The sequence below is a fragment of the Myotis lucifugus genome, unplaced genomic scaffold (genome assembly GCF_000147115.1).
Source record: "Myotis lucifugus unplaced genomic scaffold, Myoluc2.0 scaffold_3, whole genome shotgun sequence".
NCBI lineage: Eukaryota > Metazoa > Chordata > Mammalia > Chiroptera > Vespertilionidae > Myotis > Myotis lucifugus.
The window spans coordinates 319,853-344,379 of record NW_005871051.1 but is presented as its reverse complement, the minus strand read 5'-3'; the positions used below and the strand labels follow the sequence as shown (position 1 = coordinate 344,379).

Here is a 24,527-nt window from a genome sequence, read left to right as displayed (position 1 = left end):
TCTGTAAGCAAATTGTTTCAGTTGAGCTATTCTGTTAGTTTTTATATGAAGTATCGAGACGTATTTCCTAACGGAAAGATAAATCAAAAACAAATTAAGCCCTAGGCAGTGTGGCTCAGTTGGTTGGAATGTTGTCCCCGTGTACTGAAGGGTCCTGGGTTCGGTTCCCAGTTGGGGTGTGTGCGAGAGGCGACCAATCAGTGTTCTCTCTCTCTCTCTCTCTCTCTCTCTCTCTTTTCCTCTCTCCCTCTCCTTCCCTTCCTCCCTCCCCCTCCCTATCTTTCTTTCAAATCAATTTTTAAAAAATGACAACCTTAAGAAAAAAAAACTAAACTATGAGCGAAAGAACATAACTTGACATTTTAATTTTGAAGTGTAACGTCTATGTAAATTTACCCATAATCCCCGGCTCAGGCTGGGGCCATGCAGAGGTCTAAGGCGATGTGGCTGTGACTCAGACGATTTCATGGTCTCTGCCCTCTTGCAGACGACCTCCCTGCCTGTGGTGGTGATCTCCAACGTCAGCCAGCTCCCCAGCGGCTGGGCCTCCATCCTGTGGTACAACATGCTGGTGACGGAGCCCAGGGTACGTGCACACGTCTGCCTTCACCCTGGCGACCCACACCCCCTGCTCTCGCTTCCGTGGCTCTGCTCCGAAAGAGCCGCCAGGGCCAGGTGCCGAGGGACATGGCGCAAGGGCACGGCCAGGGGCCTGGAGTGATTCTGGGGAGCTGAGGCTTGTGGGTGTGTTTTGTATGAGAACCGTGATTTCCCTCGGGCTTGACTAAGCCGGGCAGTCGGTCGTCTATTACAGCTTATTGTGGATGAGGCCCTTTATTGGTACGTCTTTAAAATGGGGGCTTCTACTAACAACCTCATTGTTAGAGTGTGCACACGCCCCGCCCACTGACTCTAGTCGATGCTCGTTGTTCAGTGTATCCAGCCCCTCAGTCACCGTGAATACAGCCCCTCAGTCACCGTGAACACCTACAGCCCCTCAGTCACCGTGCACACCCACAGCCCCTCAGTCACCGTGCACACCCACAGCCCCTCAGTCACCGTGCACACCCACAGCCCCTCAGTCACCGTGAACACCTACAGCCCTCAGTCACCTACTCACCGTGAACACTGGTTTAGCAAATACTGAGCCCAAAGAAGGGGTTCGGCTCCTGCAAGCCTCGGTTACAAGCTCTCGTCACCCGTTCATAGGTGACCTGCCCCTGTGGGTGTCCATTGAGACACCTTACCTGCTGTGTTGCTGGCTCATTAGTGCCTGGCTCCTGCCCAGCGGCCCTGAGCCTCCGAACTGAGCACAGCTTCTCTGGCGTCACAGGGCTCCCGAGGCAGGTCCTGGCCTGGGGAGGGTTAGCCGGCACCTTTACACGTAACCGTGAGACCCCGCAGAGCAGCACACAGAGCCGAGCGCCGCACTGTGCCCAGACCTCGGGAAGGACCGGTCCCCTGAGAGGTGGACTGGGGGTGGACGGGTGGGGGGGCGCTCTGACCTCAGCGGGTGACGCAGTTCTCACCCGTGGGGCACGCGCGGCCACGAGTGGGTGCAGAAGCGCGTGGGTCTGGATTTCCCAGCGACGGACCTTTCGGGGAGCACTGACTTCACAGAGGGGCCGCTGCAGGCCGTGCGCATCGGCCCTGCTTCTCCGTCAGCGTGGGGGTGTCGGAAGCCGGCACCGGCGGTGCTGAGTCCTGGCCTGTGGCCGTGGTGTCCGGGCGCCGCTCACGTCGTGTCCTCTCCCCAGAACCTGTCCTTCTTCCTGAACCCGCCCTGCGCGCGCTGGGCGCAGCTCTCCGAGGTGCTGAGCTGGCAGTTCTCCTCCGTCACCAAGAGAGGCCTCAACGGGGACCAGCTGGCCATGCTGGGCGAGAAGCTGCTGGGTACGTCTGTGAGCCCCCAATCGCGGTGTCTCCGCGCCCCTCCCCTCCTGCTCTTCTGTTCAAGGGGGGAGGGGAACCGCTGGCGTTTCCAGGGCAGCTCAGAGCTGAGCGGGCGGCAGCCTCCCCTCCACAGACAGACCGGCCAGAGGTCTGGTGCCTGGTTCCCACGATCGCGATGCTCCTGAGCAGCGGTCCTGAGAGAAAGGTGTGTTTGCGTTATGTCAGGCATATTCCTTGTGGCTAAAATAAGTTCCGGAGAGAAAGGTAAAGTCTTTTTAACCTTGGAGAGAAAACTAAGTCTCCATCACGTGCGAGTAGGGCTGGGGCCCGCGCACGGCACCCCCGGTGCCGGCCTCAGCGGCCAGTAGGAGGCCCTGCCCACTGCCCACCTCGGGACCCCCTGACGAAGAGCTTTGCCTGCCCGGGCAGGTCCCTCCAGGCAGATGGTCCCCTTCCAGTGGCCAGTGCCATGGGTGGACGAGTCTCCCACCCTCAGCAAATCAAAGACCTGCTGGTCTCAGGCCTTCAGTGGACAGAGCGTCCACACGATTTCTTTAAGAATTCCCGGGCAGCGTCGCTGCACATTCGCTCCTTGCCCAGCAGTGCTGCGCGCACTGCAAGCACCCCAGGCTCCCCCGACCACAAGGCTCGCTGCAGCGCCTCCTCTTGGCCATGTAGCTGCTACCGTGGGGGCTTGTGCTACTGAATCAAAAGTAGAAAGTCACCATATTTCTTCTTAAGTTGGTGAGACTTAAGAAAGATATATTTTCTCTCTGTAATGGCTTGTGATTCTTTAAAAAAATAAAATATATATATATATATATTTTTCATTGACTTCAGAGTGGAAGGGAGAGAAGCATCCCTCGGCTGCCTCTTGCACACCCGCTACTGGGCATGTGTCCTGACCAAGCATCGAGCCGTGACCACCTGGTTCATGGGTCTGTGCTCAACCTCTGAGCCACACCAGGCGGGCCATGTGTGGTTCCTTTGAGGAGAGATGAGCTCCCACCTCTGACGGCCTTGGGCTGCTTTCATATGTGTAGCTAGTAACCCCAAGGCCTCCTTCCCTTTTCTCTCCCTCGACTTCTGCCCTAGCTGGTTTGGCTCAGTGGATAGAGCATCAGCCTTTGGACTGAAGGGTCCCAGGCTCGATTCCAGTCAAGGGCACATGCCTGGGTTGCGGGCTCGATCCCCATTAGGGGGCGTGCAGGAGGCAGGCAATCAGTGATTCTCTCTCATCACTGATGTTTCTGTCTCCCTCTCCCTTCCTCTCTGAAATCAATAATATATTTTTTAAAAAAGACTTCTGATTTGCATCAAACTCTCTAGCCCCTGTCCCATTTGGAGGAGGGGTGAGGGAAATGCCTCATCGATATCTAAAACAAGCTTATAAAGTCAAGTGTTGATTCAGTAGGTCGCCTAGGATGGTCTTGGCCTTAGTTGCATTTTTAAAACCAGCTCTGCAGGTCACTGGAGAGGGAGGCCATGGAGGGGTGGGGATGGCCCAGGGAGGGACCACGTTTTCTGCAGAAAACGCGCTGTCAGGGTAGCCTTGTGCACACAGCCTCCCTGTGCCGGGTGCTGGCTCCTTCCTTTGAGAACAAACAGGAGCCGAGCCACCAGCCCAGCCAAAGCTCCGGAACTGACCTCTGTTTGCTGACGAAGCTTGTTTTTCTCCGTTAGGTCCTGGTGCCGGCCCCGACGGCCTGATTCCGTGGACGAGGTTCTGTAAGGTGGGCCCTGTCGGGTTACGCTCTCTGTCCCTGGCTCTCTGCGAGGTCCTCGCGTCTCTCCCTGTGGCAGTCGCGCCGGGAGTTTATTTTGGCTCATCCCTCTCCCCGTGGGCCCCCAGGGCAAAGCGTTTACTTTCCTTGGCACCGAAGTCGGCCCGCAGTGCGGGTCAGACAGGAAGCGCCTGCCGGGTGATAACATTCTTTCACATCCCAAGCGAGCCTTGTTTGCTCACACAGCCCCTTTGGCAGCGTGTTAGCCTGTCCGTGAGAAATGTGTGCTCCGTGCGGGGTGGGTGGGTTGGCACCAGATGAGCTCCCCCAGGCAACTCACCGCCAGCCAACTCAACCCCCAGCCAACTCAACCCCAGGCAACTCAACCCCCAGCCAACTCAACCCCCAGCCAACTCAACCCCAGGCAACTCAACCCCAGCCAACTCAACCCCAGGCAACTCAACCCCCAGCCAACTCAACCCCCAGCCAACTCAACCCCAGGCAACTCAAGCCCAGGGACCAGCCACCAGCCGGAGGGAATAATTAGACCCCCTGAAGTCACCAGGCTGCTGCCTACTCACTACCGCTGCGACTGTGCTGCCTGCTTACTATCCCTGCGGGCCTGCTGCCTGCTCACTGCCGCTGCCGCCTGCTCACTACCTCTGTGACTGTGCTGCCTGCTCACTACCCCTGCTGCCTGCTCACTGCCACTGCTGCCTGCTCACTAAGCTGCGACTGTGCTGCCTGCTCACTAAGCTGCGACTGTGCTGCCTGCTCACTACCACTGCGGGCCTGCTGCCTGCTCACTACCACTGCTGCCTGCTGCCTGCTCACTACCGCTGCTGCCTGCTGCCTGCTCACTACCTCTGTGACTGTGCTGCCTGCTCACTACCCCTGCTGCCTGCTCACTAAGCTGCGACTGTGCTGCCTGCTCACTACCGCTGCGGGCCTGCTGCCTGCTCACTACCACTGCTGCCTGCTGCCTGCTGCCTGCTCACTACCGCTGCTGCCTGCTGCCTGCTCACTACCGCTGCTGCCTGCTGCCTGCTCACTACCACTGCAGCTTGCTACTTGCTACTGGTCTGTCCGGTGCGAGGGCAGCTTTTGTTCTGATTCCCCTGGAGGTCACTTCCTGGCCGGCTGCTCCTGTTTGGAGAGGGAAGGGGGGCGGCCCAGGAAATGCAGAGCTTGGTGTGTGGGGACCAGTAATGGGGGGGGTGGGGGGCTGCTGAGTACAGACCGCGCGGGCCGTGGCAGCCGGGCCGCCTTTGCAGATTCCAGCCTGGTGGTGGGAGGAGGCACGGGAAGTCACCAGGACTTTGGATTCCTTGTTCCTAATGTGTGTACTTGTTTACTTGCAGGAAAATATAAATGACAAAAATTTTCCTTTCTGGCTTTGGATTGAAAGCATCCTTGAACTCATCAAAAAGCACCTGCTCTCTCTCTGGAATGATGGGTAAGAGCCATTGGCAGGTGCGGTGTTGAACCTGCATTCAGCGCACACTCCCCGGGTTGTGCGGCTGGCACAGGCCTGGCCCGTTGCCGAGACCTGTGTGCGTCTCACAGAAACAGGGCTTCGGCACCCTCAGGGCTTGGGGAGGGGGGCCTCAGAGATGACACTGGGGCGCTGAGTGCCACTCATACATTTATCGAGCGCCCACCCTATTGCCCCAAGGGAGGCAGAAAACACTTTTATTATTGTTTAATAAATATGTTTTTATTGATTTCAGAGAGGAAGGGAGAGAGAGAGAGAAATATCAATGATGAGAGATAATCATTGATCGGCTGCCTCCTACACACCCACACTGGGGATCTAGCCTGCAACCTGGGCAAGTTCCCTGGCCAGGAATCGAACCATGACTCTGGGTTCATAGGTCAGCGCTTCACCACTGAGCACGCGGCGGGCCAGCAAGTATTAACTGCTCACCTGGAGCCCTGCTGGGCCATGCTGGCGATCCTCTGGGACTCCACATGCGGAAGTGAAGTCCTGAGTGTGGGTTAAATCGCTGTAAAGCCTCCGATAGCCTGTCCTTGTGAGCTGGTCTGTCAGGGCCCAGCGACCTTGATAGAAAGTTAACATGAAGATTAAAGTCACGACTGACCCGAATGCCTCGCCCTCCCCCAGGTGCATCGTGGGCTTCATCAGCAAGGAGCGCGAGCGGGCGCTGCTCAAGGACCAGCAGCCGGGGACCTTCCTGCTGCGCTTCAGTGAGAGCTGTCGCGAGGGCGCCATCACCTTCACGTGGGTGGAGCGGCCGCAGAACGGAGGCGGTAAGGCCCATGGCCCTCCCCTCCCTGCACAGCAGCTCCTGCAAAGAACCAGCTTCCAGCATAAAACCAGACGCTGTCCTCACCCAGCCACCTCCAGGCAGGATTCAGTCCATCGCATGAGGGTCTGTGGTTCCCTCGTTGCCTGGACCATGGTGTGCAGAGCATGGGCTTTAACTCACACGGCCACGTGTTTTTTTTTGTCGCCTATAGAGGGAAGGGCAGTCGGAGGCAGGGGTGGGCACAGGTGCAGGGGGAGGGGGTGTCACAGGTGCAGGGGGGCAGGCACAGGTGCAGGGGGCAGGCACAGGTGCAGGGGGGCGGGCACAGGTGCAGGGGGCGGGCACAGGTGCAGGGGGGCGGGCACAGGTGCAGGGGGCGGGCACAGGTGCAGGGGGGCGGGCACAGGTGCAGGGGGGCGGACACAGGTGCAGGGGGCGGGCACAGGTGCAGGGGGCGGGCACAGGTGCAGGCAGGCTTTCTGAAAGGGGTCTGGGCCTGGGTGCAGCCCTCCACCTGCCGTCAGACGGGGCAGATGCAAGTTGACATTTGTTAAATTGGATTTCTGTTTAACAAATGAATCCATGACTGAGAAATGCCCGTTTGGGGGGAAAGGCTGAACAGAGCAGGGCAGGGTAGGGGAGCCGGTTCCTTCTCAGCTGCTGGCAGTTTGCTGTGGGGGCCGCACAGCAGTGAAGACACGTGCTTACAGCTGTATCACAGGCACACGAGTGCTGTTGGTAGCAATGACGGCCTGCTCTCCCTTGGTTATGAAAGGGTTATCATTCACGTAGTGCACCATCTGCTGGCAACCCTGAGGTTGTGATTGGTTCCTCTCGGTCTCAGATCCCTGGACGCCGCTGTGTTCTGCGTCTTTCCTCTGTTGGCCGGGCTGTTCCATGGGACTCACCTCGCTGTCCTTCTCTTTAGAGCCTTACTTCCACGCGGTGGAGCCCTACACGAAGAAAGAGCTCTCTGCGGTGACGTTCCCTGACATCATTCGCAACTACAAGGTCATGGCCGCTGAAAACATCCCAGAGAACCCCCTCAAGTACCTGTACCCCAACATCGACAAAGACCACGCCTTTGGGAAATACTACTCCAGGCCCAAGGAAGGTGAGTGCCCGTGTCCTCTGCTCATCGCCGTCCACAGGTTCAGACGCCCCCGGGCCCTGGCCTCCTCTCGTGCAAGGAGCCGGCAGGGCCCGACCCCACGCTGAGCCATCAAACCGCCACTACCTTTAGAATTGCTCAGGGCGGGCTTTGAAAACATGGCATCCACACAGCGCAGCTGACCCTAGTGCATTCGTCGGCCTGAAATGCCTACTAAGAAATGAGTAAATGACTCTTCTTTTAGAGGGGTTTAAAGGTCATTTCTCGTCCTGCGTATGTTACGTTATTGCTTTTTCCACGTGGAAAGGGTAAAAGGTAGGATCGCTATGGCCAGCCGATCTCTGCCAGCCTGCTCCTGCTACAGTCGGGTAAACGGAGGCCCAGGAGAAGTGCCGGGGCTCATGGGGTGACCCAGCCAGTGTGAGGCGTGTGTGAACGGTGACTGTTGGGAAGAGCAGACCTAGCGCTGCGCACGGGCCTCCTGCTCCCCTGCCCTCACTGCGTGGCACTGAGAACGCTCAGGTCAGGCTCCTCTGGCTTGGAACAGGCCAGCAAAGCTGCTTGCTTTTCAGAACCTGAAACCTCAGTGTCAGCAGTTACTCGGGGGGGAAGTTGCTCTCCCTTGCCTGGCCAGCTGAGTGGTTACGGCAGCCAGGCCGGGCCCCAGAGCCAGGCACAGCTCCTGCAGGGTTTCGAGCCTCGGAAAGAGAAACCGCTCAGCCTGACCCGTCCCAAACCCTCCCCTCGTCTCCCGTTGTTCACACCCCACCAGAGCTTCAGGTGACTCAGCCAGGGAGCTCAGACCCCTTGAAGTTACGGGACTCCAGTATCTGACTATGGAGAAAATATAGTCACTTTTTGTTGTTGTTCATTCTCGCCGGGTGATATCTTTTCCCTTGAATTTTGTATTTTTTTATTTTTATTTTTTTTAATATATTTCTTTATTGATTTCAGAGAGGAAGGGAGGAGAGAGAGATAGAAACATCAATGATGAGAGAGAATCATTGATTGGCTGCCTCCTGCACGCCCCCCACTGGGGATCAAGCCTGCAACCCAGGTATGTGCCCTTGGCCGGAATCGAACCTGGGACCCTTCAGTCCGCAGGCTGACGCTCTATCCACTGAGCCAAGCCGGGCAGGGCTTCCCTTGAATTTTTTAAAGAGAGTGGAAGGCAAGGAGGAGACAGAGAGAGAGAGAAACATCGATGTGAGAGAGACACATTGATTGGTTGCCTCCTGCACAGGCTCCGACCGGGGCCAGGGATCGAGCCTGCAACCGAGGTACGTGCCCTTGACCAGAATCGAACCCGGGACCCTTCAATCCTGGGTTAGTGCTCTAACCACGGAGCCACCAACCAGGGCCCAAAGTCCCATTTGGTGAAAGAGGCGTGCCTGCGTGTGGTCCTGCTAATGGGGTGTCCCTGTGCTCCTTCCAGCAGCAGAGCCCATGGAAGTCGACGGCCCCAAAGGGACGGGATACATCAAGACAGAGCTGATCTCCGTGTCTGAAGTGTAAGTGAGCCAGAGCCGTGCGCCGCCCGCTCGGCTGGGCGCGGAAGATGCTTGCACTTTGCTTTCCCTTGTCCTTGTCGCCGCCGCCGCACTCAACCCGATGGGAAGACCCCACTTAGAGGTCCCGGTGTCACCGCCTCAGCATTTTACTGCCTTTATATAAAAAAACAAAAACAAACAAAAAAAACCCCCAAACACCCAAAGTTGTATTTAAGGGATATAAATTCTCCCCAAACGGATACTTTGAAAAAGTGTGAATAAAATGAGCGAAAATCGATCAGAGTGGGAAAGTAGTTCTTTTCGATCTGGAAAAGGCCACCGTGATGGTTGAGATACATTTCTTCCACCTGCTTTTATTTTGTCGTTTCATTTCATAAAAGGTAGACAAAAAAATTTGAAGAAGGCATGGTCAGTAGTTTGGCCTGAGCGCTGTGGGGCGCATGGAGTAGCCTTCACGTAAAATCTCGGATCAGCCTCCTCTGCACTCACACCGCAAGGTAGGGAAGAGGGACTCCCACCGCCTCCCATGCGCCCCGAGCGGGCGCCCCTGCCCCCACGCCCCAGGCCACACCACTCAGGGGCCTCGCCGGGGACAGCAGCCTCCCGGGCTGCACTTTCTGAAATGTATTTTGCAGGTGTGCGCACTCCCCTGCAGCGAACACAGAACCCGCTCCTGCAGTCGCAGGCCGACGACGACATGTGCAGGCCGGGCCCTGCTTCCTCACCCAGAGTAACCCTGCTTCCCTCTCTCCCCTTCCAGTCACCCTTCCCGACTGCAGACCACAGACAACCTGCTCCCCATGTCTCCCGAGGAGTTTGACGAGGTGTCTCGGATCGTGGGCCCCGTGGAATTCGACAGCATGGTGAGTGCTCGCGGGTGGGAGCTCCCTGGGCAGGGGGGGCCCCCACACCCCCACAGGCCTGGGCCCGGCTGCAGGGCCTCAGAAGGAGCCTGGCAGAGCCTTCCGGTCGGCTGCGCCTAAACAAGCCACATCGCCCCCAGGATTCCCCCCTGGCGGCAGCACCTTCCAAAAACTAGTGACAGCTCAGAGGTGGGGAGCCCCTCGCCCTGTGAGGTGGTCCTTTGGCGGCTTCCCAGCCTTCAGGGACTAGGACCCTTAGACCGGGTTTGCCTCGGGCCTGCTGCTTTGGGGGGAGCTGTTACTTGTCGGGGGGCTAGAGCTTGGTAACTACAGTGCTGATGGGAGACGTGGCAGCAGCAGGGAGCCTCCCACCTGCTCCCGGGTGGGACTGGTGGGAGCTGCTGGCACCTGGGCCGGAGGGAAGCAGTTCGAGAGGGTCAGGTCCGAGGCCTCTTCCTGTGGGAGGAGGGCGTTTCCACTCCGGTCGGTCAGACCTGTTGTCTCCCGTCTGCCTGAAATCCTCCGTCTCGATGTTTTTGGTTGGCTGGGTTTTTGCTGACGCTGTTTAATTTTAAGCTTTTCCACATGAAGCCATTCCAGTTCATTGTGAAGGAAGTGTTTCACAGCTTCCAGACACCCTCTGTCCTTACCGGCCTTTCTGCATCTCCGCAGACCCGCACCGACCGGCGGGCAGTCGTCGCGGGAGGCCGGGGGGGAGGCCGCATGGGCTCTGCTCTGCACACCCTCAGGTCCCAGGTCCATGCGGGCAGGGAATGCGTTTATAAAACATCAGGAAAGTTTCCGGTATGCCACTTTCTCTTTTGTCCTCACCTGAGGCAGCACAGGCTAAAATCCTCACACCGGCCTTCCTTATGCTTCCTGATTGCTGACAAATGCCTCTCAGTCACTTGGGGAAATGCTCAGGTAGTGAAACAGCACAGCAGTTCTGTTCCTGTGGACGGGTGGACAAGGCACCTCGTGTGTAAGGGCCCGTCCTCTGTTAGTGTCCCCCCGGCCCTGGTGGAAGTGCTTTGAGAGCCGAGTGAGAGGCGTAAATAGAGAGCCTGTTGAGAACGTGTGAGCCGGCCGCGTGGCCTAGTGGCTGAGCGTCGACCTATGAACCAGGAGGTCACGGTTCGATTCTGGTCAGGGCACAGGCCCAGGTTGTGGGCTCGATCCCCAGTAGGAGGCGTGCAGGAGGCAGCCAATCAGTGATTCTCTCTCATCATGGATGGTTTCTCTCTCCCTCCCCCTTCCTCTCTGAGATCAATAAACATGTATTTAGGGGGGAAAGAGAGAGAGCATGTGAGACAGGCCAGTGGAGCCAAAACACAGCTGCCTTTCTGACGCCTCCATTGTCCCTGAGCACGGCCTGATCCTCGTGGGCATCGCCACCCCTCAGGCGACACTCCTCAGGCTGGCTGTGTGCCAGGTACTCACAGGTAATGACTCGGTCCTCACACCACCTTCCGAGCTGGCAGTACTGTTACTCCCATTCTGCGGGGGTGGAAAAGGCACCCCCATTAGGTCACTTGACTTAGAGCAGTGAGTGAAGGGCGGATATTTGAATCCCGGGGTGTGTGGAGAGCCTGCCCTCGTCCACCATCGCAGACGCCTCCCACAAACAGCGGCCTCTGCTCCATTCAGAGCCCGCCCGCGCCTGGGGAAGTGGTCTGGCAGGCGGGCGGGGCAGGGCTTCTGATCTGCTATGGACGGGCGTTTGCCTGGGGTGAGAGGCCTGTGCTGGGGCCTGACATTGGAGTTCTAAATCTGTCAAATCCGTTATCTCCCGGGGCCCGAGGAAATAAGATGGATTTGTTTCCTCCATCTGTGGGCAGTGCACATGCTCCGCGCTCTCAGTGATCCTGGGAGAGCAATGGAAACCGTCTAAATCAGCGGTTCGCAACCTGTGGGTCGAGACCCCTTTGGGGGTCGACGACCCTTTCACAGGGGTCGCCTAAGACCATTGGAAAACACATATATAATTACATATTGTTTTTGTGATTAATCACTATGCTTTAATTATGTTCAATTTGTAACAATGAAATTGGGGGTCACCACAACATGAGGAACTGTATTAAAGGGTCGCAGCACTAGGAAGGTTGAGAATCACTGCTCTAAATAAATGCTGGCAATGGCTGGGGGTCTCAGGATGTCCCCTGTAGCCACCCCATCCCATTCCGGATGATTTCTTTCATTTCAGGGCCACAGGTCCATATAGAATAAATAACCCTGTTTCACACACACACACACACACACACACACACACACACACACACACACGATTACAGGTGGAGAGGACTTAAGGAGCTAGAGGCCTGCGTGCGGGGCAGCACTGCCTAGACACAAGCGCTGGGTTCGTCCCAGACTGAGTAGACCCCCTCCCTTCTGTCAGATGGTCTGTCCTCACCTGGGCCACCCTGCCCATCAGCACCCACTCCTGGAATAGGGCACCTGCTGTGACCCGGAGTAACCCCCACAGAGCAGCTAGGCCCAGGTCTGGAGGCAGCAGCGCTGGGCACGGGTGGCCCGGGGTGGGTGGGTGTGGGCGATGCCAGTGCCCCTCGGGAGCAGGAGCCCGCAGGCCCCGGGAGGTTGTCCGGAGACGGCACACGTGCTCCCGCGCAGGACCCCAGTGCGTGTTTAGCCGGGATTTCCTGTCCAATAAACTTTCTCCTCGGTGCCAGGAAACCCCATCGCCTCTCCCAGGCCTTTGGTCAGAGCTGACGTGACGATAGGGACATTTAGTCATTGTTGCTGTTGTCTGTCTGCCACACCGGCGGTCTGTGTCCAATTTAGCCCTGGAGCACCCCATCCGCCTTCGCCTCCTGGGGGGGGGGGAGGACCTGAGACGCAGCGAGGCCAGCGAACACGCCCGTCAGCTGCTGAGGAACAGGGGCGGGTTCGAGTCCAGGCTTCCTCCCTCCCACTCCTCCGAAGTCTACCCCCTACCCACACCTTGGCAGCATCAGCCGCACTGGGCAAACCTTCATTGTGCTTTTCATCCAAAATCCTTTTCCTGGCGCTTTCCCTCCAGGGAGCTCGCCCTGCCTTCCTTCCCCCTCCCCCTTAGCTCCTCGCTCCCAAGCTCCGAGGGCCTCCCTGAGCCCCTTTCCTCTAGGAATCGCTGCTTCCCCCTCCGTGGTTTGCCCAGTCGCGTGCTCTTCCAAACTCACTTCTCTGCAACCTTGCCAGGTGCCACCCCTGGTGAGCACTGGGATCGGAAAGAACGGCCTTACTTCACGGGGCGCTTCGGGCTGCGCACCCCTCCTGCAGGTCGGTCAGTGTGCAGGATGCTCAGTGGCGCCCCGGCCTCGCTCACTAGGTGCCAGTAGGGAGAGCCCAGCCCGGCAGTGGGCGGTGTCCTCTGGGTGAGCACGGCCGGCCGCCTGCCAGGTGCCGCCTTCAGGCCGCTGAGCAGGAGGCACTGCTGGAGGCAGGGGCTCCTACGAGTCCTGCTGCTCTCCCCCCACCTGAGACAGTCGTGTCTTATTCCTGCTGAGCGGCCTGTAGGCACATCCACCGTTTCCCCCACACCCTCCCTGGTTTGCAGGAGCAGATTTGCTGGTTGCATAACAGCCGAAAGCTTTGTGCAGCCCGATGGGTGGCCAGGCCTAAGCCACCCAGCTGCAGAGCACTAATCCGTCAGCTTAGGGGATGGGAAGGTCTCTGAGAGTCCGGAGGGAGCCATGCTGACAGCCTCTCGGCCACGGTTGTGTGCTGTTGGAATCGTCTTCCTGCTTCTTTGTTAACAATGTGAAAGCTGTGAGCCTGCCCTGCACCAGGCCGTGCACTAAACCGACCTACGTTTCCTCTCTCCACAGATGAACGCAGTATAGAGCACGAGCTTTCTCGTCTCCTCTGCCGACACCTGTCCCTCCCGCCTGTGCTCCCTCCTGCTGTTCTGTCCTTCGCATCCTGCTTCTAGGGAAAGGGAAGAAAGGCCCACAGTGTGCTGCAGCCTGTTGATAGCAAGTGGATTTCCCCTAATTCAGAGACACCTGTTCCCCTGCAGGGCTGCATGCGTCTCGTTAAAGGTAAAAGGGAGAGGCCCTCTCCACGAGTGGAGCGAGCGGGGCTACACACGAAAGCATCAGGACTCCCAGGGTGAGAGCGGGAAGGGGAGGCGCCGGCAGCACCCAGCAATGCCACTCGCCCAGCCAGGGCCAGCCCGCGGGGGTCGGGACAGACCCTGCTGGCTTAGGGGCTTCTGCCGATCCTCTTCTGGAGAATTCGTGTTTGTTTTCTCTGCCTTAAATATGGCTGGAAGTTTTCCCCTGGTTTCCCTAGGAAACAGTTTAAGCTAAGTTTATCTCGAATCGCATCCCCTCCTAACAGAGGTAGCCATCCTGAACCTGGGCAGGGGGAACAGCTGTGTCCTGTATTTTATTATAACGCCCACCTAGCCACTCGCAGCCAAAGACAGATTCTCTCCCGGGAGGATTCGCTTTGCTGTCACGGTGATGATTCTGGCTCACACCCGTGGAAGGCCGCACATCCCCACATTCGGGAGTCGTGTTTTCTGTTTAAGCGTGAGTGTCCACAGCTGAAGACGCTGCCTCCATCACGGCCGCTGGTCAGCTCGATCGCCTTCACGCTCTATCCGGGAACAGCTGTTCCCAGCCGCTGATATTCTTTCAAAGGTGGAGAGTAATCAGGTGTAGACGAACTCCGAAACTCAATTCTTGTTTCTTAATGGGTTAACTTGTCTTTATTGTTATTCGCTGGTATTTAGTCTCCTAGTCATAACATTTTCAAATTGAGAAAGAAAGAATGTAACTGGCCAATCGTTAACCAGAGGTAGTCTGAGAACCAAATCCTTGAAAGCTCGTGCTGTGTAACCGCGTGGACAATGGCTTCTTTTCACTGATAAAGTGTTTTTTCTGAAAAAGGCATTTGCAAATGGTCCCACCGTCTGTCCGTGCTTCTCCCAGACCCGTTCTGACTGGGTGGCATTTGTGACGTGTGTTGTTACATGCCTTCTTCCTTCCTTAGTTCTGACACAGAGATCAAGTGTGGGGGTCGGGTTTGACGGGGGTCTTCGCAGCCTGCTGTCCTCGTAGCTGCGTCTGTGCTCCCGCCGTCGCCGCCGTCACTGAGTCACTGAGCAATGCTGTGCTTTTCGGGTGGGGATGGGTTTGCTTGACGTCTGCTCTGAATTAAAGCTGACGCCTCCCGACTGCACTGCATGCACGTGCACCTGGTCCTTTGGACTGAGCACCAGCCACGGCTCCTCTCCCTTCACACCTGAGGCGGCAGCAGCCTGGCTGGGTGTGCGTGGACTTTGTAAACTGAAAGGATAAAGGAACAAAGACTTCAGCCAACCCTTGCTTCTCGTTGCTGTGCTCCCCTCTCTGGCCTGCGTTCTGCCCGTGAGCGTCTGGGTGACTTCATCGAACGCACTGGCCGAGGGACTGCTCGCTTCTCAGGAAGCGTTCAGTGCCAGCGCCGGTCTCACTGACAGCATTCGGTGCGGAGATCTGACACGTTACTGGCATTATGTGTAGGTTTGGTGTTTTCTCATTTTTTTTAACTTATGATTAAACTTAAAAATATACTTCCTTTTTTGGGGGGTGGGGTCAGAGATCTGGGTGAATTTATTTTACTTTTCTTGTTCTTGCTGCTGCTGTTTTTCATAGAACAATGATCAGTCCTTTAAAAAGGGTGGGGAACGTCTGTCCCGTGGGCTGTATAAGGCCCTTCGGTCTGGCCCTGCCAAGGCATGAGGGGTGAGCTAATTACATATTTGACCAAATAGAGCAGGCTAATTTTTTAAAATATATTTTTATTTAACTCAGAGAGGGAGAGGGAGAGAGAGAAACATCAATGATGAGAGAGAATCGTTGACTGGCTATCTCCCGCACACCCCTACTGGGGATCGAGCCCACAACCCGGCATGTGCCCTTGACCGGAATTGAGCCTGGGACCCTTCAGTCTGCAGGCTGATGCTCTATCCACGGAGCCACAGCAGCCAGGGCAGCAGGCTACTACTTTTTAAGTTGATACTTTTGTTTGGCCCGAGAATGACGTTATAAATATCCAATGGCCCTGGCAGGAAAAGCCCCGCCACTGCTTTAAAATGAGATTAACAACAGCGTCTTGCTCAGTGTTGTGTTCCTCACCCGCTCGCCATCAGAGTCGAGGTGGTCCGTGGCAGTGGTCAGAGAGGACACGTGAGAAAGGCTGTGATGGGCGCCCTAAAGAGCAAATGAGTCCCGTGGCCTTGCGACCACAGCTGCCCCCTGTGCACAAATAACGAGGCACTCGTTCTAATGAATGTCGGTGCTGCTGACACGGCTTCATGCTGCAGTGCCTGTCAGGTGGGACTCTGTCTCGTCTCCATCTAACTCCCACCCTCCGTGACCCGGGAGCTGTTGCTGGGACGTCACTGCCCCGTGCAGAAAGGTGCCCTTCCCCCAGGTGCTCTCAGATAGAGGCACGTGTGCTGGGGAGTAGGGCGAGGACTGGCAGCGACTTCACGCTGTGGGAGGGTGTCGGGCAGCAGCGGTGTTCCGAAGCCAGACGAGCACCATGACCCACAGCCTCCCTCTCCCTTCCGTCCCTGCAGGACTCACACAGGGGACCCTGCGGGGAACGGAGCCAGTGCCCGCTGCCAGGGTCCGCGTGTTCTCACACAGTCGGTCACGTGTGAGTCACGAGTAGAGGTGGCTCAGGGCGTGTGTAGGGGTGATCCGAGTGGTGTCTGTGCCGTGTTCCGTCGCTTGCAGGTGGCACCTGGGGGAAATGCCTCCTCCCTGGGGAAGAGGGCTGCCCGGGATGGCAGGACAAGATCTTGCTACTTACCTGGCGTTAACCGCGTTCAGTCTGCCTGCTGGCTGTCAGCGAGAGTGGAATAGGAAGTCTTGAGGAACGGAGTGCTTCACTCGCCTCTGGCCATCCCAGGGAAAGCGAGAAAAGCCAGGAACTGTTTCCAGAATCCTGGTGCCCGTGTGAGACCTGGTGCTGCCCCCGCAGGACGGGCATTTCCTCGAATGGCTGCTTCTGGGTATTCGGTCGTTTACCGGTTCATCACACACACTGAGCACCTGCCCTGAGCCAGCGCCCTGGTGTGGGAGACGCGGGAAACAAGTCGGAGAAGAGCCCGGCTGTGGGTGGGGGGTGCTCTGAGGCCCTGGGCCATCGCTCGGGCACCGTCATCTCACTCATCAAAGCAGGAGACGGACATAGCCCGAAGCTCCGAAACTGCAAATGTTCTATAAAAACGTGCACAATCTCAAGGAAATGGCCTTACAGTGGTTTTAGGGAACCGAAGGCGGCATTTGTTCCGAACCTCCTTCGACGAGGTCATGTACTAGCAGCTCTTCAGTGAAACTGACCTAAGACTCAGCTCCCGGCTTTGTGTCTCCCACAAGGAGAAATGGAACGTTTTATGTGACCCATTGAAGAAAGAGCCACAGGCAAGCAGTTTAAACACGTTTATTGGGTTTATATGGGTGCACAAAGCGTATAAAGGTGCTCAGAGGCACCTGCACAGAGAGCGCTCACACACCTGCCATCACACTAGCTAAGCTCTGGGTCAGCGCCCTCTGCGCCCGGTGTGGTGTCTGCTCACAGCCTCTCCCATTTCTTGTCCCAGAGGGAAGCGCCTTGAGCCGCTCTTGCTTCATGGCTGCTTGTTGGACTCACTTCCTAGCGGCCCTCACTGACCCCTGGGGGTGGGGGTGGGGGCAGCAGGGGCACACAGAGGCCGGGGCTCAGGCTCCGGAACAGAATCGAAACACCCAGTCTTTGCCCCTTTTAATAGCTGACTTAATTCTCTGACCTTCCCATCTGAACACACACGTGCCTTCCCCAGTCTCCTCCTGAACCTCGTCCTGTCCATCTAACTGTAACCCCCGCCCCCCGCCTTTGGTTTAAGTGCCGCCTCACACATTCCTGAGCTACTTGCAGATTTACTCACTTCACTGTGAGGTCAGCCGGTGAGACCAGGAAGACTGCCCCGCCCCCACCCTCTCGCTTTCAGAGATCGAGTCCACACAGGGCTCTCACGTTCACCACCACGGGGCCCGCCCCGACACCTAGCCCGGCGCCTGGCTCTCCGCGGGCATCAGGAATGGGTCCGACCCAGCCAAGCGCGGCCGTGCCCAGGGCATGCCCACCCCAGGGCTGGCAGAGACCCCGTGGCTGTTTTTTTAAAAATTTCATTGTCATGGGTTTTTTTTATACATGTGTTTATTATGCTGTGGAAAGCAACACTACCTGATTTCACTTAAAATAAATATTTCCCGACTTCAGAATACTTACAACTGAACAGTTAACGATCAGGTTCACTGTGGGAGGTTCTGGCGGCAAATACATTCATAGCTGAACAATCCCCAGGAAGAGTCTAAACCCAACATGCGGTCACCCAGGCCCGGCCAGACAGACAACAGCACCCCATGGCCGACCACTCGCCCAGCTCCCCAGTTCAGGGGCAGGGGGAGCGTGGGGGCAGCACATTACACCCGTGATGAGAGCCCAGAGCAGCAAACAGCAGTGAGTAAAAGGTTGAGTAAACACCAGAGCGCTCTCCTGGGCGGAGGAGCCTAACGCCAAAACACAGAGATCTTTGGAGTATACAGGTGGCATCCATTAGCAGCACAGCCCAAAGCATTTAAACCGAAGGTACTCACAACTGTCGGCCACAGCCAGCGTGCAGCGCACATAACCTCGTGGGTAGATAAGGGCACATCGAGCTAAACCACAAGATTTTACAAAATAGTCTTAATCGGAGAAAAGGTGAAGACTTTGTTCGGAAATAATAGCGAGAACCTCTTTTCATTAAAGAAAAGCGTCCAGGTCATCAGTAACCTTCCGCACAGGAGCCGTCTGAGTGCTCCCTCAGCACAGCGCTGCTTCTGAAGCGGGGACCCCACCTGTGTCGGGTGGGGGTTCTGCCCGGGGCAACGCTACTCCCCGGCCGCCTGGCTCCACGGGCTCCGGGGCAGGAGCACCCGCCGGCTGGAGGCCTGCCGCCTCGTTCCCACAGACACACGGCCGGCCTCGTGCTGGCAGCTCAGTCCGCCACGGCCACGGCCACGGCCACACGTCCTCAAGGACGCGCTGTCAGGGAGCGGGCGGGGCCGAGCCACTAACTTAGACGGAAGCAAAAATCGAAACACGTGGAGGCCGCTGGCGGGGTCAACGGGCCGTCAGGCACCATGAACCTCGGAAGCAGCGTGTTGCCAATAGAAAAGGGGAAGGGATTTGCCGTATTAATGTAGCCACCAGCTCTTCTGGGGTTGAGAGTTCTGCTCATTTCACTAAACAGCTTCGAAGAAGTCGAGGCGCGTGTGTGCATGTGCGTGCGTGCGTGCGTGCGTGTGTGTGCATGTGCGTGTGTGTATGTGTGCACTTAATATCAGATATTCTCACTAACATACCCCTTCACCTCTGAGGTATGATAAAGTATATGTGAAATTCCTTCCCCGAAAAATGCTGGGGCTCAATTTAAAATGAACTGGCCTTGTTGTTAAACGCTGCAGTGCACCCAAGGGTCCGCTAGAGAATTGAGGAACCGAGTGACCTGGTGGACCCCACAGGGAACAGACCTCTCGGTGCAGCTTCTGCAGCTGTTCCCCTCGTGACTCGGAGCGCTTCTCACGTTACCCTGGAAGCTGAGAAATGTCGTCTTAGAGCCACAGTAGCACATCCCCTCTGGGCGGGTAAATGTGGCCAGTGCGTACCCGGTTTGTCTGGTTCAGCTATAGACAGGCAGCTCCTTACAGCTCAGATGCCAGATCTGACGTGTGTGGAAACATGAGGACGGGCCTGCCACACCCGCTTGCCCAGCTAAAGGGCAGAGGCTGGGGACGTAGAAAAAGGAAAAATTTCCAAAAGTAGTAGAACTCCATTGACACACTTTTTTGGTCACCAAACATACCTTGAACAGATGCCCTGATAGTCTGATCAGAGTTGGTCTATCCTACTCACAGCTGTTAACTATGATAATTTTTAAAGTCACATCATGAAGCGAGGGGGATGGGAGAAATCTTCAACACACAACCATAAGTGCACGCAGTTGTTCAAACGCTCAGACTAAGTCTATATGTGGAGTCCTGGAAATCACACTATTTTGCTTCTAAAGGCAGCCTCGCCCCTGTGGACAGGCTGTTTATATAACAGCTTAATTTCTATTGATGCGTAAAACAAAGTCCACGAAACACAAGAATCATGAGGAGCTCACGCTAAGCCAGCACTGGCACTACTACATCGGATTCTACAGTGCACCAGGTCCACAGTGCTCACATTGTGGAGGGAGGTGGTTTTATTTCTATTTTGTCCCCAGGAGATCAGGTTTGTCCTGGGCGTACAGCGGAGAGACTGCCGGTCGCACGGCGCTGACCCACGCTGCAGGAGACACACCTAGAGGCAGAAAGACACACGCGCCATGACCAAGTCCACGTGACACAGGTAGGTGACTGCGTGGGCTCCGGGCGTTACAAGAGGCCGTCGAGGTTCTTGTGCACCGTCTGGTTCTCCTTCCCGTCGTCGGCGTCGCCCTGCGGCGTGTACTGGCCCTGGTACTCCTGGAGGATCTTGAACACGTCGTGGTGGCCGAAGTGCAGTGCCTCGTCCATGGGCGTGTTGTTCCACCTGGGCGGGCAGCACACAGGACAGGGCGTGAGGCGCCTCGGAGGACGGAGCGCAGCCTGCACCTCCGGGCTCGGGGCAGGGAAGGGCCGTGGTTCATGCGACCAGCAACCACCAGTGGGAGGAATAAACAGAAGGGGCTTGTGGTTCAAAAAGCGGCCTGGGGGGCAGCCTGGAGGCCTGGGGAGGAGGAGGACAGTGTGTAGGTGCCTCGGAGGGCAAGTCCTGGTGCTGATGGACACAGGGGGCTCCTGACCCCCGAGTTGGGTCTCCCTGAAAAGCTCAAGGGAGCTCTCTCTCAACAAAAAGTCCAAAGAAAACGCAGGTTTGTAGCATCCACGCCCCAGCCTTTGCTAGGAAAATTATGTTCCTATTACTTTGAATCACAGTGAATCTCAAGGGCCTGGAAATAACCGCGACCTCGTCAGGGCGCAAGCACACATCGTAGGAGCAAGATCGACCCCGAGGGATGGGCGTGTTCATCTCTGGTGAAGGTGGGACCCAGGGCCACGCAGGGGCAGGAGCACAACCCCTGCCTGCCCGCCGTGTTGCTGGGGTTGTGCTCTGAGGGTGACAGGGGAAGACCGACGATGAGAAGACATGAAGAGTGGCCAGCAGTGGCGAACCAGCTCACTAGCCTTTTAAGAAATGAGGCTGACTGTGACACAACCCAAGGAAGGGACAGAGGGTGACCGCTGGCCCCCTAACACCTCAAACGATGAAGCCCCCCTTCCTCCTCACTCATGTCGCTGATCCTTGGCCGCCAGGCGCTCGGGCTGATGCCACTCGCCACCTTCTGGCTTCCCTTCCTTCTGTTTCCTCCATCTCTGTCCTTAACCTTTCACCTTCTGGAGGAGGCCACCATATGGACCCACAAGGTTTTGTATATACAGGTTCACTTGAAAAATATTTCTGGATAAAGTTTGGTAACCTGTTCTTAATTTTTAAAATCAGGTAAGTAACATTTTACATGTATTTTTCCCCGCAAAAGTCCCCAGCTGAATTAAGTTGCTTTTACTTCTTTACTGGCCTTCATTTATTTAGGGAGTCGGTGGCCTTAAATGGGAGGTGAGGACAGTTTTCAGTCCCCTGTCTTTCTAGGGGGGGTGGGGATTGAATGTTAACTGCAAGTTACCTTTTTTACAACTTTTTCCGTGAAATAATGCAAAATATCAACTTTACAGAATACACTAAATTTGCTCAAGCCTATTCTTCAAGTGGAGGTGATGCTGACTATGAAACAGAAGAAAGAACTGTCTTGGTTTAACTTAAAATCTCAAATAGTTGAATACCTAGTTACCAAGTTATTTGCTTAGCTAACCTTTGCTATCAGATGGGTACTTCACTTCCACGTTCCTACTGGCCAATTAGGACAAAAAAACCACAACACACCCCAATCCTTAAATACGCAAGCACAGTAGGTATCGCCACACGTGGCGAGTAATGTGGTTGGATTATAAATAGAGCGAGAGGAGCGCTGTTCAGTTTCTTGCTAAGGAAAGAGCCTGCGTCGGCGTCACGTCTGGGGATAAAAGGGAGGGTTGTCGTCCCAGCGTGAGGTTTTAGGATGCTGCTAATAAAGGTATGGCCTTAGAGAACCAATGTGTTACCACACTGACAAAGTTGCTCACAATTTTCAGACACGGACTCCATAACTTTCCTGCATTTCTTGCAAGCTGACCTAATAAAAGCCAAACCTCTAATTTAAAAAAGTAAAACCTTAACTAGAGAATAACCAACATGCTCCAAACTTAATACAGTCCTCAGTTATCCAATCCACACTCATTAATATCCAATCTCTCCGAGTGTTTCTCTCCTTCCATTCTTCTAAATCTTTATTCTCCTTCCTCATTGACCCATGGGTCAGAAGACACAGGGTAGCAAAACGGATAGCAAGACGCCTATGTATGTTGTCTACAAGGGATCCACCTCAGTGAAAAATACAGATTGAAAGTAAAGGGATGGAAAAAACATTCCATACAAAGGGAAGAAAAAGCTGGGGTAGAAATACTCACATCAGACAAACTACACTTGAACAACAAGGCTAAAAGGCTGTGAGAAGAGACAGACGGGCACTACATGATGATAAAGGGGTCAATCCAACAGGACGTAACCCTTGTAGACACTGGGGCACCTAAGTCCGTAAGCGCACGTGCAGTTCTACCGTGTGAGCCATAAGCACACGTGCAGTTCTGACGTGCAGGTGCGTGGGGAGAGCTCGAGCAGATACACGTGCTGCACTGCTCCTGGGCCGTCCCCTGGACACGTTTCCTGCAGGATGAGTGGCAGTTTGCCATGTGGGCCGAGGGAGAGGAGAGGAGCGAACTGTGTTCCAGGCCCGTCTCTCCCGGCCTTCCAGCCTCGTCTCCCCAGAGCACAGATTGAAGTCCCACGTCCTCGAAGCCTCCGAGAGGGACTCGGGCCCAATCGGGGCATTTCGGAAACCCCGTACGCTCGCTGGGGGCTCCAGAACAGCAGCATTCATACACCTTCTAAGTGCGCTCCTGTCCATGTCTCGGCTACCCCTTGTAGTTGAAAACCCCTGAGGACACAGTTCCTACTTCCTCTTTCCAAGGGCAAACAGTTGTTTCCTTCCTACATGTGCTGACCACACTCACACTGACGTGAAAAATGCTGGACAAGAGACCATCTTTGGGTAAGAAATAGAATAGGGGAGAGAGGACCCTCTCCCCAGCAGACACGGTTTGGTGTTGCCTTTAGAAGGCACCACCCCAAGTTCAAGCACGCCTCCCACAGACACCTGGTGGGTTTAAACACGCCACCCTTAACCAGCGTACCCTGGACCTGTGTGATCCACCCCGACCGGCCACGGTGTTGGAAGGCCTGTTGGGCTCACCTGTCCTTGGGGAAAGGGTTGACTTTGCAGGCTTCCAGCAAGAATTTCACCACTTCAACGTGACCTGTATCCAACACAAAGCAGGCAGAGTGAGTGCCGAGTCGAGACCAAGTCTGAAAAACAAGTGGACACGGGGGCCACGTCCTTACCCTCCGCGGCAGCCACGTGGAGGGCCGTTCTGGAGTCATAGTCCCGCTGCTCCATGTCCATGGCCGACAGGGCGAATCTGAAAACGTGGAGGCACAGCTCTTCATTGTGTGTTTACAAAATATTACACTCACACAGCATCACACCCTTGGGGTCGGGCTAAGGTCCTGGAGGCAGGGCCCTCCACCAGGCTCATCACCCGGAGCTCGAGGCCCGGTCCCGTCGGGACCGGCGTCCTGGCCACGGCCACCTCGTGCCCTTCCTCAGTTTTGCTCTCGCTGGGTAAGAGGAAGCGTTCGCCCTCTGCACAGGATGAGCGTCACTCCGCTGTTACTCAAACTCAAGGACAGTGACACCACCCTGCGAAGTGTGCGCTTCAGCGGGCCAGCAACTAGCGCCTCACTCAGTGTTCCCCCAGACTCCCATTCAACAGGTTACAGGCCACAGAGTGCCAGAACCAATCACCTTATTTTTCTTAAGTGTCTTTGGAGAGCACATGTGTATGGAGATGTAATTGACATGTAACTTGATGTAAGTTTAAGGTGTACATGCGTTGACTGCATACATTTATATATTGCAATACAAATACCAGCGAAGTGCAGGTTAGCTAACACCTGTCAGCCCAATCATTGTTTTCGTGGTGAGAACAATGAAGACCAGACACAAGGACTGACAGACTCTACAGACGGGAGTTAAGCACAGACTTGATCACACTGGGGCTGCAGCTCTACACAAAAGGCCTGATGTTAGATAGGCAGCGCCATGCGGCCTGTTTACTGCCCCTCCCTCCCCCTCCTGCCAGAGACGGGGTGGAGGGTGCCTGGGGCTGGAGAAGGCGTTTGCACCGCTACCACTTAGGACAAGAGGGGCCTGGGCTTCGCTGGAGGCAGGAAGGGAGGAGACTGCACAGCAAGCCTGGCGCCCTGGGAGCGGGCATTTAATAGCATTAGTTTGGGTCCTTTCTATTAGAGGGACATGCAAGTGAGGTTTAACCTTTAGGTGGCCACGTGCCCAGAAGCTGCTTCATGAACATCTGTGAGCCGCTCGCCAGCCTCCCGGGAACATACCTCCGAAGTGCAGACACGTCGCCCGTGTAGGCCGCAAACAAGAGGTTTATCACCGACTTCACCTGAGAAGACAGGAAAAGTCAGGCTTCACGGGGAAGACACAGAATGGAACGGGCACCCGGGGGTTCCCGCGAGCTGGGGACGCTCCATCCGGTCGCCCAGTTACCCCAACTGCGTGCACGTCCACACCTAAGGCAGGCACGGGGGCGTTACTTTCCTGTTTCACTAGAGGATTCTGGGGAAATTCAACACTAAAGATTAGATGCGGGAGGGAAGGGATGGAATGGTGTCACCTGGCGCAAAAGGATGCAAACTTGTAACCTGCGTGCGAAACACACGGCTGGGCCTCTGAAATGTGTTCAGGACCCTTCTCCCTGCGTGTCCGGGCCTGTGAGCTGACTGTGCTCACAGCATTCACGTCCCATCGTGATTGAAAACGAAGGCATGCCCGACCAGCGCCGAGGCCCTGCCCCAGTCACCGTCTCCCCATC

General features: G+C 56.0%; 2 protein-coding genes across 5 annotated transcripts in view; one reads left to right on the top strand and one right to left on the bottom strand.

Annotated features, from left to right (window-relative positions):
* STAT1 (signal transducer and activator of transcription 1) overlaps positions 1-14,267 on the top strand; it is a 32,767-nt gene extending 18,500 nt beyond the window's left edge. Inside the window, exons 16-24 of one of the 3 annotated variants that reach the window (XM_014460884.2) lie at positions 488-586; positions 1,758-1,893; positions 3,577-3,626; positions 4,979-5,073; positions 5,743-5,888; positions 6,816-7,001; positions 8,437-8,509; positions 9,270-9,372; positions 13,197-14,267. In XM_014460884.2, coding sequence (XP_014316370.1) covers positions 488-586; positions 1,758-1,893; positions 3,577-3,626; positions 4,979-5,073; positions 5,743-5,888; positions 6,816-7,001; positions 8,437-8,509; positions 9,270-9,372; positions 13,197-13,211 — 903 coding nt within the window. In that variant the 3' untranslated portion in view covers positions 13,212-14,267. Of the gene's footprint in view, positions 1-487; positions 587-1,757; positions 1,894-3,576; positions 3,627-4,978; positions 5,074-5,742; positions 5,889-6,815; positions 7,002-8,433; positions 8,510-9,269; positions 9,373-10,958; positions 11,090-13,196 lie in introns of those variants that run through there. The other 2 variants (XM_006082355.3, XM_023759687.1) reach the window with 2 other exon arrangements.
* A 2,526-nt stretch (positions 14,268-16,793) lies between these two features.
* Positions 16,794-24,527, bottom strand: part of GLS (glutaminase) — a 55,459-nt gene continuing 47,725 nt past the window's right edge. For both annotated transcript variants that reach the window (XM_023759666.1, XM_014460913.2), the window contains 4 exons: positions 24,037-24,098; positions 22,972-23,048; positions 22,823-22,886; positions 16,794-19,968 (listed from right to left, as the gene is read on the bottom strand). In XM_023759666.1, the coding sequence (XP_023615434.1) occupies positions 19,812-19,968; positions 22,823-22,886; positions 22,972-23,048; positions 24,037-24,098 (360 nt within the window). In that variant the 3' untranslated portion in view covers positions 16,794-19,811. The remainder of the gene's footprint in view (positions 19,969-22,822; positions 22,887-22,971; positions 23,049-24,036; positions 24,099-24,527) is intronic.